The sequence below is a fragment of the Thunnus maccoyii genome, chromosome 4 (assembly GCF_910596095.1).
Source record: "Thunnus maccoyii chromosome 4, fThuMac1.1, whole genome shotgun sequence".
Lineage (NCBI taxonomy): Eukaryota > Metazoa > Chordata > Actinopteri > Scombriformes > Scombridae > Thunnus > Thunnus maccoyii.
In genome coordinates, this window is record NC_056536.1 from 22570448 (window position 1) to 22586865 (window position 16418).

General features: G+C 38.9%; 2 protein-coding genes across 4 annotated transcripts; both read right to left on the bottom strand.

The window, feature by feature from the left end:
• Window positions 1-1977: 1977 nt before the first annotated feature.
• On the bottom strand, window positions 1978-6925 carry LOC121895901 (5-aminolevulinate synthase, nonspecific, mitochondrial-like). Its single transcript, XM_042409440.1, has 11 exons — window positions 6794-6925; window positions 5418-5623; window positions 5104-5280; window positions 4810-4938; window positions 4488-4707; window positions 4181-4365; window positions 3879-4058; window positions 3374-3538; window positions 3014-3282; window positions 2631-2793; window positions 1978-2445 (listed from the first exon to the last, which is right to left on the bottom strand). The coding sequence occupies exons 2-11, from the start codon at window positions 5605-5607 to the stop codon at window positions 2285-2287; spliced, it is 1839 nt and encodes a 612-aa protein (XP_042265374.1). The 5' UTR covers window positions 5608-5623; window positions 6794-6925; the 3' UTR covers window positions 1978-2284.
• A 1933-nt stretch (window positions 6926-8858) lies between these two features.
• Window positions 8859-14831, bottom strand: spo11 (SPO11 initiator of meiotic double stranded breaks). 3 transcript variants are annotated; one of them, XM_042410192.1, is made up of 13 exons: window positions 14675-14831; window positions 14204-14314; window positions 13312-13400; window positions 12830-12896; window positions 12608-12716; window positions 12166-12252; window positions 11708-11744; window positions 11400-11509; window positions 11147-11246; window positions 10726-10763; window positions 10256-10332; window positions 9724-9835; window positions 8859-9182 (listed from the first exon to the last, which is right to left on the bottom strand). In XM_042410192.1, exons 1-13 carry the CDS (start codon window positions 14785-14787, stop codon window positions 9063-9065), a joined length of 1170 nt encoding a protein of 389 aa, XP_042266126.1. In that variant the 5' UTR covers window positions 14788-14831; the 3' UTR covers window positions 8859-9062. The 3 variants fall into 3 exon arrangements, with proteins under 3 accessions (XP_042266126.1, XP_042266125.1, XP_042266127.1); XM_042410191.1 differs by having other exon boundaries at window positions 14204-14317; window positions 14675-14830; XM_042410193.1 differs by lacking the exon at window positions 12166-12252 and having other exon boundaries at window positions 14204-14317.
• Between the last annotated feature and the right edge of the window lie 1587 nt (window positions 14832-16418).

The window sequence follows — 16418 nt, forward strand, 5'->3', positions numbered from 1 at the left end:
TAATACGCCTCAAAATCTGAAATCCACATGACCTAAATCAACACAGCATGTGACTAGATCATTATATTAAAATACGAAGAAAAAAAAAATCAATGATTGATGTTAGCGGGCTTGACTTGCATGATAGTGGTGGTCACCTGACTGCTCCACTTACACTGGTTACATAATGTACTCCAAACGTGAGCTTGTGCTTGTTCTCTCAAAGGAAAGAGATGAAACGTCTTTGGTGTACAGAATCCCAGGTTTTGCGTGTCAAGTGCTGCTTTGAGGGCTTTCACGCATACCCGGCGGGCACACAAACACACTCCTGTCATGTGCAGATGTACAGTGGGAAGCATTCAGAGATGAGACAGATGGGAGGAGAGCTTCCTTGCCATTGATGTTTCTATGCATGTGGGAGTAAAGGGGCTTTATACATTTAATAAGGATCTGAACACTATTTGCATGAAAAAGCTATAGAAAATAACCAGAGTGCATTAGCGCCATACTGATTTACATCAATGGCAGGTTAATCTGAAAATGAAATTAAAATACTCTCTAACATCTGATTTTGCATGTCTGCTACACATGCTGTGAGGTACATGGAGATGTATTTGCTGCATTTTATGATCTACCACCTTATCTAGATAGGAAACACAATATCCTGTTCTCTATTGATACCATCTAGTGGTTCATCATGAGAGTTGCTGCACCAGCTATGAGTCATCTGCAAAGGGAGGAGGGAGGAAGCGCCTGACGTCACAGCCTCACAGCTGCAAACAGGAGACCCAGCATGCCTCCGTGTGGTGAAACCGAGAACGGCCATGAGGTGCATTTCATGAATGAATGACTAGATGACCACAAATCTGCCCTTTAAGCTGATTATACATGAACGGCACTACTTTATACATCACTGCCTTTTTGCAACATCAGAGTTTCTCAATGAAAAATCATTGCAGTAGAATTTTTTGTGGCGTTTACATAAAATGCCTGTCACATTGTTTATGATAGAATTACTTATATTAATCACCCCTACTTACTTTTTGTATCATATTAGTGAGACTAAATGACATCCTACACCACCAGAGACCTTAAGCCGTAAGCTTCTCAATCACCTTGTAAGTGACTTTTGAGGGATCAGTCTACAGAAGGAAGTAATATAATATTCTACAGCAGATTTGAGAGATAATCTTTCTGGCAGGAGCACTGCCTGTAATGGTAATATTAATAGCTCACATATAAATGTATCTGCAGCAAATATCCTGCGTGTCATGATACACGTACAGTATGAGGATAAAACCATATGAAGGCATGGTTTCACTATATGAGAGATTTGAGATACTGTGTGCTTACTGTTGGAGTGAATGTGTGATATTTCATCCCATCTGTTATCTCATCTACTTCATACTTGAAGATTGTTCTAGTATGAAATGTTCTGATGGCTTATTGAGATTAAAGCTGGTATTGCGCAACACATAATATGCACATACATCTATAAATTGTTATAAGTGGGTATATAGATTTATAATAGCTTTCAGTTTAGTTATATTCAGTTCAAATCTTTTCTGTCACATGAGAGGAAATCCTTTTTTTCAGAGAGGCAGCATAAGAAAAGCATAGAAATGCACAAAGCTTGTGCCTGATGCTGGTTGCTACAAGCACAGCACCCGTTCTGACGTGGTGCTTAAACAATCAATAGGATTTAGAAAATGTTTAACCTTTAGATGCTGTAGATACTCTCAAACCTTTGGCCTCGTTCAAATGTGCATTTACTTTTTTATAGAGGTGTCTTATCCAACATATTAATGTAGATTATGCATTGATATAATTGTTGGCATGTATGTATTTGTCCCATGTTGTTCTTGCTGTTTGTTATATGTGGAGGACCACAATGAAAATGAGCCTTTTTGGCTTTTTTGTGATTTAATCATCAATGATTGTAACTATTTTAAATCTGTATATTCTGGATCATCAAATAAATTCATTCAGACAAACATATCAAATAATATGTATTTATAAATGCTTATCCTTTTGATCCTGTTGGTTCAGTTCTCCATTTTTTTATGATTCCATAGTTTATGTTGTTCCTGAAAGTCACATTTTCACACATGAAAAAAAATCAATTCATGTCATGTCAAGTCATAATCAACACATTTAACATGATCACACAAGGGTAAATACACATTTTCACCACACATTTTTTGGTGACTCAGAACATTTTATATGCAGAGATAAATTAAATACAATAAATAGCTTGGATACTGGGGAGTGGGTGTTGCTGGAATTTAGTGTTTTTTTATGGATATCAGGCGACTGCTGATACCATGTGACTGAGGCCTGTGAAGTAGGACTTCTCCCTTTCACTCATCAGCTCGAAGTAAAGAGGCTGCTGGCAGAAGTTACACTCTGCTGAGGAGTGCGGCTGCAGCTCCAAACCCACCTCTTTCCACGTCTTAACCAGCCGATCTGTGGTGACGAAACAGAGAACAAATAGGTGAGGATACTACCATCTTCTTGCCAGAAATTATGGATGTTAAATGTACCTTATAGTCTAAACAGTGTCTAAATAATCTATATAGTATTTGAGTTTGTAGTAAATTACTTGGCTCACTATTCATGCAGACTTAAGATTCAAATTGTAATGGACATACCAACAAAGTAGTGCATCATCTGGGGAGTGTGGTGTGGTGTGGGGGCGATGCGAAGCAGTTCCTCTCCTTTAGCCACAGTGGGGTAGTTGATTGCCTGGACGTAGATGTTGTAACGAGACATCATGATGTCACAGATCTCAGTGTTCTTCTCTGCATCTGCCACCTGCCCAACAGATACGCAATATGTCAGATTCACAATTTGAACCTTGAGCCTTAAATTTTATTTTGACAGAAACAGAACAAGGCATTCTATAACATTGATTTTAGTAGTAAAAATAAGGTCTTTCAGACAATGAAACAACAAGGGTTACAGTGGTTCCTATAAGTGAAGGTCAAACCCTGCATCAGCATCAGTTAAATGGGTAAATTATTAATTTTCTTACCCGGACAGGAATAATGTGGCTTGGGCAGTGGACCACAGGAAGGCCTGAGTCCATCAGCATCTGTCGGAGCAACTTGACACTCCTCTGATGTTTCCTCCTGAGCATCTGACCTTCTTTGCTTTTCAGGATCTTGATGGACTCTTTTGCCCCTGCCAGCAGCATGGGGGGCAGCGAAGTGGTGAAAATGAAGCCTGCAGCGTAGGAACGTATTGTGTCCACCAGGCCGCTGGTGCTGGCGATATAACCACCAACGCAGCCAAATGCCTTGCCTGGAGAGGAAACAACAAGTCAGAGAGGCACATATCTAACTGATAGAAGTGTTATGAGATGTTTCACCTCGTTAGCAAGGGTTCTACTTACCGAGGGTACCAGAGATGATGTCCATCTTATGCATGACTTTGTCTCTGTCTCCGATCCCTCCTCCTCTGGGTCCATACAAGCCCACCGCATGCACTTCATCCACAAAGGTAATAGCACCAAACTTGTGGGCAATATCACACATCTCTTCTAGTGGACACACAGCCCCTGTAAAGAACACAGCGTTCATTTAAGACAATTTATCATAAAAATTAATTTGTGGATATCAAATGCAGGAATGTAATGCTTGCTTTTGTAAACACAGTAAACAAATATTACTTTTGTCATTTGAGTGTTGGTGGTTTTGTGTATACACAGTAATATATGCTCTTTTTAGTAAATAATTTTGAGGAAACGATTACACTGCAATGTTATAAATCCTGTATGTCCTTGTTTTCCTACTAACAATTTATTAAAAACACTTCAATTTAATAATGAATAAATAATACAGGTCTTTGAAATGCCCTATTAAAAACACTGACACATTAATGGAGGGCTGAGTACTTACCGTCCATTGAATGCACTGTCTCAAAGGCAACAATTTTTGGAGTGGAAGGGTCTGACTTCTCAAGTAGCTCTTGTAAGTGGCTGACGTCATTGTGACGGAAAATAAACTTCTTGACCCCGCTGTTTCGTATACCCTGGATCATTGACGCATGGTTGCCAGCGTCAGAGTAGATTTCACAACCTTGAGGGATAAATAAAAAGAGGAACACGTAAGCTTTTCAATTCTCTGCTACAGATTTCAGTTTCGATAGGAAAATATATGGGAACGCATACATTATGATCATGTATCAAGTATAATTGTACCTGGAAGCATTTTTGCCAAAGTAAACAACGTGGAGTCGTTGGCTACAAAGCAGGAAGTGAACAGCAGTGCAGCATCTTTGCCGTGCAGGTCAGCGAGCTCATACTCCAGTTCCACGTGGAATTTGCTTGTCCCTGAAATGTTTCGTGTGCCTCCTGCACCAGCACCATGATTTCTTAAAGTCAACCTTGTAGGAAAAATTGTATAAGTTTACTACTTAGAAACAACCTTTTTTTGTATTTGATCAGTGCTGAATATGTAATTATCACCATCCATTGACACTAATTGCTGATCAGTGTGCCCACTCACATGATAGCCTGAGTGACTTTAGGGTGACGGCTCATGCCGAGGTAGTCGTTGCTGCACCACACAGACACGTCTCTCTTGGCATGCAGAGACTCTGAGTAGTCGTCTGCCATGGGGAACGAGGGGGCACGCCGGTTCACCGTCTTAAAGACCCTGTATGTGTGATCCCTCTTCTTGCTGTCAATCTTCTCCTCAAAGAACTTGTCGTACTTGAACGTGACAGCTGATGGAGGAAGAAACGGGAGAAGAGTTTTATAAGATTCAAAGTGTACTTCAGATCTTTTTGGAGATTTATTGTTCATTTAAAAAAACATGGCTTTCTTACCATCATGCAGATTATCCTTCAGTAGATGAGACACTTTGGAAGATACTGGTTTTAAAAGGTTTTTTGGCAACCTTGTGTTGGCCTTGTCTGCCTCGATAAGATCCACAACTGATAAATCCACGTTTTTCCCTGTTAAAAAATGGTGTGCACTGTCAGTGATCTCTAAATAAATGCATCACTGATTTGTTATGCACTTTAAATGTCACTAGAGAGTGTGTATGCTCAAAACAATGCATACATAACTGACTTACTGTATGGGTATCAAGTTACAGGTGTTGCCGTGCGACTGCTTACCTGTGCGGAAAGAGTGCATCTCCTTGACGTCCTCCTGCAGCTCCATGCTGGCCTCCCTTACTACCCTGTTGTTTTTCTGCACCATCTCTGCAGCCAGGAAAGGGCATTTGGAGCCTACAGCCTGGCCAGCAGGTGGCGTGGCATGGCCTGGAGGCAACTTTACTTCATGCCTCCCATCTACAGAAAACAGCAATACATTCCCAAATTATAATCAATCCCCAAAATTCAATATAGATCACATGTTTGCATTCAAATCACGATCTAACAATAAATAATATAAGAAGATGGAGTAAAATATTTGCCTTATAACTGACCCTCATTTGTTGGAGTGCCTTTAGATACAGAGGCTGAAGAGGACAGAGCTCTGGCCAGAGGTCTGGAGGCCAGGTCCATCATCACAGGGCAATTTTGGGCATAGCTGGCCAGCGATGACTTCCCAGTCAGCTGCAGGAAAACACTGGGCACAGCAGTCAGAAAAGGGCACCGGCGGAGCACTGCGTCCATATGAGATACTCTTGACCTGAATCAGAAAGAGAGCATTAAAATATGAGAAGACAAACTTTAGTAGCTCCTGGCTACTTTTGACTGAAATTAGACAATAAATAAAAAGACAAATGAATAAAGAAATATGCCTAAAAATGAAAAATCCAGTCAAAGATTCATTCTCAACAATGTGAAGAGGTTAAACTATTCAGATAACATTCAAGAATATCTTCTACCAAATCTGATCCTTTAAAAAACACCACCTTTCTCTACAGAGCAATCGTCTTTACCTGACCCCATCCCAGTCCGATTTGATGTAACAGAAGGAAAACGCCTTACGAAACATGACTGACTCCACACTTATCTGAGACCAGAGAGGATGTTATGTTAAAAGCCCAAGAGACTATTTTCATTTACTCTGCGCTGTAGTCAGCTGTCCTTGACAAGTGTAAATGGGAAGGCCTCTCAAGGACCTGTCTTGCTTCTACACCCATATGATTTTACCAAAGACAGAAGAAGAAGAGCCATCTGGAGATAGCTATATGAACTGTTACAGACAGAGCCCCCACCACCCTGTATTGCAAAACAGGGGGCTGGGTTTCTGTAGCAGATCACGAGATCCACAAAGTCAAATGTAATGCTATAGTATTACAGTCTCTTGTTAGAATTACCAGTCTTACCTATGGATGAATACTTTGAGGTAACTGACCTTGACCCAGAGATCATTATTGAGAGTAAACACACAGACAGAATACTACATTAATTTATCATACATTTACTTTTACTCACTTTATTATTTTCACTTGTCTTCAGTTATTATCAGAGCATCCACGAATTTATCAATTAAAAAAGGGATTTCAGCTGAAAACTGGTATTGACAGAGATATAAAGCTTCATACAGTCAGTGCCAAAAAACATCTGTTATCCCACAGCTTCCAGTTATTTTTAAGTTAATACAAATAGTGGCCTTTACTAAAGATTGGTACAGCAACATTATACAGAATCAGGAAAAACATTACATTATATTAAACCGTGTATTATCCAAAATCAGTTTAGACCAATATCAGCTCATCAAGACAATGTTTAATTGATGGCAGAAAAGAAAGCTCGTTATTAGCTTATCTTCAACTAGCTGGATATAGGAATAAACCACGACATGTAAACTATCCCTGCGATATGTTCTCACACGGTTCCTGTATTAACTCACCTGTTTTATCCTGTTTAATTAGAATAATGCAGTCCTCCGTTTCTTGGAAGTTGGTCCACGTTGAGGAGAATCCAGCCGGCTGAAATACACCACGTCGGTCACTGTGGTGACGTAGCTGCTAGTATGTTGCACAATCTTACAGCCACGCCCACCGGCAGTCATGTAATAGTACCGAAGATCGTCTATTCAACAGCGACAGGACGCACTACACGTTCAACATTATTTCACGCAGGTTCATTAAACCGAACAGAAACTACTTGGACACATTTATTTCTTCCTTTTTTGGCTGAAGTGGATTCACTTCCCTTACTGTTACAAGAAGTAAAGGAAATCTTAAAATTATGACTTCTTAAGTAGGGCTAAAGTGACAAAAGAAAAAAAAATTAAGCAAAAATGCATTTTTTCCCCCTCAGATGTTAATATTTTCTGGATTTCTTGGCATTTTATGATAGGAAATGGAATATCTTTGGATTTTGGAGAACTTGCTGGAGTTCATGAAGTCATCATTGTTTTGAGTCATTGTTTAAGAAGAAATGACCAAATTTCCTGATTTCAGCTTCGCAAATGTGAATATTTTCTGGTTTCTTTAGTCCTCTTACATGGTGGACTAAATATCTTTGGGTTATGGACTGTTGGTTGGGACAAAAGAAGACTTTTGAGGATGTCATCTTGGGCTTTAGGAAACAGGGATTGACATTTTTTATAATTTTCTTCCACTAAATGAGTAATCGATTAACTGAGAAAATAATTGACAGATTAAACAATAATGAAAATAAATGGTAGTTTCAGCCCCTCTTTTGTAATTAAAAAAAACAAAAATCAAGAAAGTATTTGACAGATTAATTGATGATGGAAAAAATTCTGTTAACGCTAGTTACAGCCCTAATTTGAACAAACCTCTTTAGTAAATAGAGCCAGTTCCTCTATTATTTGCCGCACTATTTTAATTAATTTCTTTAAGATCCCCTCAAGACATGTTTTAAGATGTAAATAAAATATTCTACTTTGAATAATAATTAGTGTCTGAAATGGTTTTTTCACAAAAGTTATCTTGTTAAAATCCTTAAAATGTCACCTTCTTCTCCCTCATTAAAAACTCCAGTCTATGAATATGTAAATATATTTCATGTTTAAAGATCTCCTGCTGGACACCAGATGTCGCCTACTTCACTGTTAAGTCCATTCTCAGTGTTTGTGCACTGGAGGCTTCAACTTTCCACATTACACTTGTGTAAGTTGATATTGGACCAGGATTGACTTCCAGACTAGTAATGATGTCACAAATAATGCTCGTAGGTCCACCAACTTAAAATTTGATTTTCAATGAACACAGAAAAACTTTCCCCCTTCAGCAGATGAAGTGAAAACAGCCTTCTAGTGTCAAAATCTGCACATACATCATTCGGCACAGTGAAGCTCCAACATTCAACTGATGTAAAAAAGAAGAAAAACACACTTTTCACTGTAGATGGACTTTAAATATTTCTAAAATACAATGTAAAAAAATATGCACCCAATTAACTGATAAAAAAGAGGAAACACTTCTCTACACTTCTTTTCTATCTGATAAGGCTCAACTTCTTTCACAGTGAGGCAGACGACTGCTGGAACACAGTTTTTGTTGTAGAAAGCTGTCCATCACTTTGTTTATGCAGTTTTTGTCAGTGTGCATGTGACGATCGCTAATGCTGACTTTACCCATTTTTTCAACAGCTCTTAAGTTCATCACAGTGTGTGCTCTCTACCTTGTCCTCCCCTGATGAGGCTCACTACATTACCAAATTCTACATTACATGAGCACTGTCCCCCCCTGCTGGAGATTAGATCATATAAAGAACGGCAACATGAGCCCTGTTATGCATTAATGAACGAACACACGCTCACAGATACTCCGATTTCAACCCTTGAACTCATCATCCTTGAATCCTTTGCACCAGCACACACAGTGTCATTCAGTGGTTGTGGAGCCTGTAGAATAATTCACACATTGTGTTGCCGAACCAAACAAAATCTTGTGAATATAAATAAGGCCATTGAGAATATAAAGATAAGAACATGCTCTGACTTGTCATTGGGATTAGAGTGTTTTAATGATAAGATGAGACATTCCTGAAACATAAACACAATCACTGACAAACATTACAAACCGAACAAACTCATATTTCTCTGTGACAAGGTTAGGCAGGACTGTTACATAGAAGATCTTTTCTTGGTTTTGCAACCAGTTTTAGCTGTTCATTTTTTATTCCACTAGGTGGCAGCATTGTGCTCATACCCAGCCTCCATAGCGCAGCTTGTTGGGCAGGTAGATGCTGGTGAGGAAATCAGGAGCTATGGCTGCCAGGGACTGTATTTCAGCCTTGACCTTACTCTGCTTCATTAGTTCCATCTAAGACGAGAGCAAACACGCAATTTTAAGGAGCGTGCAAGAGAGCAAGTCGTGCAAACAAGCATAAATCATCATGTGGTTGCCTCCAGCAGCCACTCCACACCAGAGTGGCTACTCTGTATCCTCAGTACCAACGAGCTGAGAGTCCTCTCACGCAAATTCCTCCGCCATGCGTCACATGAGCAAAATGTTAAAACTGTGTAAACCTCTGAAGAAGAACACCTTCTTCCTTTGGAAAAGCAACGGATCAAAAATAACCGATAACCAAAATCACATGGAAAAGGTTAAAACTCACGTTCATCCAATCAAGTAAAATTTACTTTAGTGCTTCAGTAGAACAAAATCACATGCATTGAAAAACGGTTGGTAAGAGTTTTCATGGACGTAGGGAAGTTATAAACAGTAATACTAGATCACTGAATGATCTTTCAGCCCTACAACTAAGTTACTCCAAGTGAAACGTTTCAATAACGTTACTTTCACATATTACCCTTCACTCTACCTTGAAAGCACTTTCCTCAACCTCTTCTTTCTCTCTCACCTCTTTCTGCCACTCCGGTTGGCTGGTTAAGTACGGCCTTTGGAGGAGGCTGCTGAGTTTGCTTTCATCTCTCTTGGTGAGGGGGACCAGGGCATCCTCCGGAACACGCAATCTGAAGGATGAAATGTCGATTTTACTACATATGAGCAAATCGATTTCCAAAAAGTGACAGCAGGCGGTTCTGTTGATGGATGACGCCCTTACATTATTATTCCTTTCATTCTCAACAAACTCACATTGAGGAGTTATTATGTTTATGTTTAGAGGTAAATATAAGAGGGGAAAAATGTACACGCTACAATTAAACATATGTCAAAAACCCATTTTGGCCTAAATTTGTACAAGGGGACGTATACTTAAAACTCAATACGCTCTCAGACTCAGATCTTTGAAAGAGAAAAAAAAAAAAAAAAAAAAAAAGTGAGGGCGACAGCAACAGAAACCAAAACAAACAATCTAAAATGTCCCCAGAATATAATCCCAATTAGAGGCAGAAGGAGGAAGTAGGAAGTAGCGAATGTTGAGTCCAAACCTCTGGAGGTCAGAGGGGAGGAGGCCTAGCCACATAAGGCTGGGGACGGTCAGACTGTGGGCCTCAAACGACATGGCCTGTGGAAAAACCCACACAGACACACACACACACAGACACACACACAGACACAGCATGCATACACACAAGAGTACATCTCAAATAAACACACAGATAATCAGCACTGTACCTACATTATGCGGTTATGCCCAACACATGTTCACAATGAAGTTAATGAACACAAGGATGATTACACAAACATCACAGAGATCAACAAAGACACTGCCACACAATCATTCGACATGTTCACTCCATACCATGTCAGTTTAAATATTCTGGGATGGATGATTGGTCCATTTTTTTTTTTTTTTTTTACTTAAAGAGGGGCATAATTACATATTGCTAACAGAGACACTGAACAGGCCACATTGGATAATATACAGTACAGGAATAACTGGCATGGCAGGACTCACCACTGATCCGTACTTGTAGATACACATGATCTCAATGCCTGGGAAAATCAGAGGGAGAGACAGAGACACGCTGCAATCACCGACATACCAGAGCAATTATCCTCTGAGATGTGTAACGGAGCTTAGAACAAAGTAAAGCATTACATATGTGTCTCGCCATGCAATGGGAAAAGGAGAGGTATCAAGACTAATGGAAAACTGAGCCATCCTGCCTGGACGAGATCACGCTAACGGAAATAATAGCCTGACTAGGCACTATGACACAGTGGGACAGGTGCTAACATCTGCTGGCTTAGTGGCACATGAAACCTCACTGTGTGTGAGATGAAAAGACGAGTCAAGTGTTGTGAAAAGTGCGGAAATATGCGAAATATGCGCGAGGGGTAAAACTGGTTTGCGCTCAACAACAGATGACGTGTACCATGAGGGTCAGCATCCACCAGAGCGAAGATGGGGATATGCAGCGTGTCCCAGAGCTTTCTCACCATCAACCTGCTGTTCACATCTGGCACGCCTTTACCCTGATCCACACAGACACATCTGTTATGTATACAGAATACTGATACTGCCCCTTTGAGAGGAGACAATGTTAAAATGACTATTATTCAAGTCAGATTTACAACATCAAATAAAAAAAATAAAAAAAAGTAGTGGCAAAAAAGAAGGAAACACACTGTGATTATGATGCAAGGAGAGAGTTTTGTGCAGAAGTCGTCATCCAGCAGTCTCTGAAATGTTGCATCCTTCTCCACTATCATGACAAATTTTGCAGATGATACGATATCTGTACACGGTTAAGGAAAAACACCTTGATCTTGCAACCATATCCACACAGATAGTAAAAAAATAGTACACAATATGACATTTTAAGAAGTATCTAGAGGCGACCAAAAATTAGAGAAGTAAATGAGAGAAGAAACAGGAACCTTTTTTTTTATAAAGCATAAAACAGTAAAGTTCTCACACAAATGACAAAGGATACCTCTAATCCCACCGATGTTTGATGAAACTGCAACAGCCTAAAAACCAAACATGGACATGTTAAAGAGGTTCAACGAGTAAAAGATGTCACTCAAATGTTTTCCTTTCTGTTATAAGCCTGGTAATACTACTGTTGGTTTGGTAGGCCACACTCTGAGGTTCCCTGTAAAGTTGCTGACACCTAATTTTTTTTTTTAAATCACATGTTTAAACCAGTACACGCATGCGGATGCACATGAACACCAAGATGGCGTGTTACACATGTCTGCTGACTAATGTTTTATAAGGTAGGAAATGTATCCAGCATAGTTTTTTGGCCTTATGGATACAAATAATGCTTTTTGGTGATAAAAACATACGAATAACTGCTTACGATGATACCTTCAGGATACGTTTCAAGTCATATGAAGACTATTTCAGTCAATGAGGTAGTTGGTGTCAGATGTTGGTGGAACTTACAGCAGAGCTGGAATGGCAGTCAATCCTTGTGCCATCCTCTTCCATGTAACAAAGATCACCTGATATTAATCCCTTGGAAGTGGCCAACTGGTGATATACACACAAGTTAATGTGTGTTTGTATTAACACACACACACACACACACACACACACACACACTCACACATGTGTGCACATACTTCTGACAGTGCCTCTTTGAATTCAACTTTATTTCAATGTCTGTTTGATCAGGTGTTTCCACAGGTGTTTCCTCAGATATGAAGCAGAACAAAATGCTTAAAATACCCCACTGACCTAACAGATTTCATCTGTGGGACCTAAACTAATAAAGCATATCCAGAGGAATTTTGCTACAAGGTTTTAATATCTGAGGTGTGTGTTTTCTGCGGTAGAATCACACATGTACACTGTCTCTCACATTAACACACGCATGCACACTTACCACATGTAGTGATCTGCGAGGAACCTTTAGCATGCAGGAGATATCATCCACTATATTATCAACAGTTTTCTGTGAACCAAACAGCTGTGTATTGTTGTAGTAGATGTCTCTGTGGGGGAAACATATAGAAACCTTCATGTGAACAAATTTAAAAAAGCTATTTTCAGATTTTATCCAGCTTTAATGTTTATTTGAAATGGGAATATGTGGATTGATGACAACCTTTTTGTAGCATATGAGTTGCTCTGCACAAGTCTGTAGATGACTGAGAGCATCTTAAGAATTTGTGCTTTAAACAGAGAGACAAATATAAATAATTACTAATTTTATCCAGAACATTAAACAGTATACTTACTATCATGAGTGTTATTTCTTTAAAGGACTGGAGTTAAAAACATCAACATATTCTGTTCTTAATTAGGATATCCATGTGGTAAACCGATCCTTAAAAGCCTCTTTCAACATGTTCTGTCTCTGCCAATTTGTCACTTAAAAATAAGTCTGACTTTTACTGCCGTTTGTGCAGTTTATGCATGTGTTCACAATGAATATAAATGAAAGCCACATGAAGTACAGTACAACTGTAAAGGTTTTTTTTTTTTACTAAAAGGAATGTCGGTTGACAAGAACAGAAAAGCCGCATGTGAAACAAAATGAGAAAATATAAGAACAGAGGTGTGTGTGTGTGTGTGTGTGTATCTCACCAAATTTAGTGACAGACGAAGGACAGTCGCTCCTAATGGTGGTGACAGAACTTTCGGAACTCATTTGAAGCCCGATGGCACTGTCAAAACTTAAGTGGGAAGTAATAAAGTGGAGTAATGAAAGACAAACTTATGGAAACTCAAGTGGAAAACAAGAAAAGAAAAGAAAAATACACAGATCGTGCGTGATACATTTACAGCTTTGAAAATCAGCTCCCCCACCTGTAAGCCATCTAAAACTCCCCACACCCCGAGGGCTACCTGTGAGAAGGCCTCCCCCGTACCTCACCGCCCCGATTCCTCTGTGTTGGCGTTCAATCTGTGGGATTCTCACATTTGAAAGGACTGAGCCAGAATGTGCTTTAAGCTGCAGCAATGTTTGATCCAAACAAGACTAGACAGTCTGCTTTGTTCTGAGCATAAGTTCTCCGCAACCTAGTCACATTAAAGCCTTTCGCAAATTTGTGTGTGTGTGGTTGTAGGCCAGCGCTTTTTAATTCCTTATCACTCTATCATCTTTTAAGCAGCAGGAAGTTTTTTCAACTTCAATCTCGCTGAAGTTGAAAGTTACGATTTTTCTTTCCTCCCACCTGGTTTGCCCCCGCAGTCTTTTTAAACCCCCCCTTATACAAATTCAGACAGAGGTGAAGTGTTTTTCCTTTTTACAGGAAATTAAACAGCAATCTGGGCATCTTGTGTGGCCTGACCTCTAAAAATAAGACATATGTAGGTAAATGTTTATTTATTTCTTTACACAACATGATTGCTTGTGTTTATCTTTTAGAGGTCAGGCAGCTTACGGGGATCCCACACAGTCGGTGTGTCAAATGACTGCAGTGTTCAGGGTGGAGAGAAAAACTTTTCATGCTACAGTACATTGAAATGAAGTTACCTGATGTTGACCCAACTGGATCTGTTGGGCAGCACCAGGACAGGGGCCTTATCTTCAGACAGACTGGTCACTATTCCCAGAATTATGTTTTCGATGCGGGTGAAAATTTCACTGCTGGAAACAAAGGTACAGAGAGGACAACAATATATGAAAATCATGAATAAAACAGCGGTCAGACAAGCTACTTTAAAAAAAGATAGCCCTGCATATTAGTATTTTATATTAGCCCTGTATATTTAATTTTACATTGCTATATTAATGTATAAGTTCTTATATAGTTGAATTTCTGGGGAAAACTGAGAAACTATTAATAGATCAAATTCAGAGAGGGGTGTTTGTTTTTACTAATCCTGTGAATTAATACCGGATGACACCAATACCGGAAAACACCAATGGATGAAATGCTAACGCTAGCTAGCTCAGTTTAACATCACGTTAGTTGGCAGCAGGGTAAAGTAACTGTAATCTTACTTGTTTATTTCTTTGTCGACACGCTGACAGTCTGTCACGACTTCAGCATTGACCAGCAGTTGAGCACAAAGCTTGTCAGTTTCAGTAAACAGCTCCGCTACATGGGATCCCATCCTGTATCATCGCTTTATTGTTCCCGCGTCAGGTTTTTTGGCGGAAGTCTCGCGCGGTTTGTGCGTTTGATTGGCAGAATTTTCGCGAGGAAGAATTTTGCCTGTTCTATTTTTTTGAAAGAGAAAAAAGACCATGGGAACTTATACATATATGTATTATCATTTCCATCATATTTGCACCACTATGTTAACTACTTAGTATTTCAATTTTCTGCTGTTACTTTATACTACTCTGCTAGGTGTACTTTTTACTCCACTACATTTCATCAAAAATACCCCAATAGGTTATGGAATCAGATCTGTCACAGCCAAATGCTGCTTACATTCTAATGTGTTAGAAATTATAATTCAGAGGTAAAATCTATACACTAATGTTTTTCCTGTTCAGTGAGTACTTTTACTTTTATACCTATATATGTGAATTTAGATGATAATGTACATCAACATTTTGAATGTAATGGAGTAATTTTACAATGTTGAATTACTACTTTTACTTAAGTAAAGGATCTGAATGCTTCTTCCACCACTGAATTCATGAAAGACACAAACTGCGACTCTATACAGACTACATATGACAATATTATTGTACCTAAGTGTTTCCATTTTATGTCATTTTTAATTTTTACTTTAACTTTTTACTTTTTACTTTTACTTAAACATACTTTTACATTTCAGAGGCAGACATTTTGCATTTGACTCCACTGCATTTATTTGACAGCTGCAGTTACTAGTTATATAGCATACTGAATACTTTTACTTTAAAGTCCCCCTGCACTCAAAAATATGTTTTTCTTCTTGTTCCTACAGTTGCTTATTTGAGCTTTACTTCACTGTGCAGAATGATGTATGTGCAGAGTTTGACACTGAAAGGCTGTTTTCACATCCATCTACTGAATGGGGAAAGTTTCTCTGTGTTCATTGAAAATCAAATTTTAAAGGGTGGGCCTATAAGCATGATTTGTGACATCACAAATAGTTGGAAGCTAATCCTGGACCAATATTCAACTTAGACAAGTGTGATGTGTAAACTTGAAACCTCCAGCGCACAAACACTGAGAATGGACTTTACAGTGAAGTAAGAGACATCTTGTGTCCAGCAGTTAAACTTCTGAAATGAAAAATATTTGCATATTCATAGATTCTGGATTTTTTTAACAATGGAGAAGGAGGAGATGCTATTTTAAGGATTTTAACAACATAATTGAACTTTTTTTCTGGAAAAAACATATTAGACACAGATTATTATTAAAGGTAGAGTACTTTATATACATCTTAAAACATGTCTTAAGAGGATCTTTAAGTATATTTTGCTATACCTCCCAACATTTACTTAATTACACAAACTTGCTTACATTGTAGTATTGGTGCTTTAACTTAAATAATCAGTATACTATCTGTAAACATTCTGCATTTATGATATGCTTTCACATCTTAATAAAAGCAGCCTCTTGTGAATCCTCTCCAATCTGTATATGTGTGGATAAGGTTGCCAAAGATGCAGAAATACCAGACTAAATAATCTACAAGAAGTATTTATGTCCTGACAGGCACATAGCAGCTTGGACGTGACTGCGAGAAGCTACCAGTCTTCCTCTGCTAAAGGTCAGTGCACATTTGCAACCTGCGTCCAT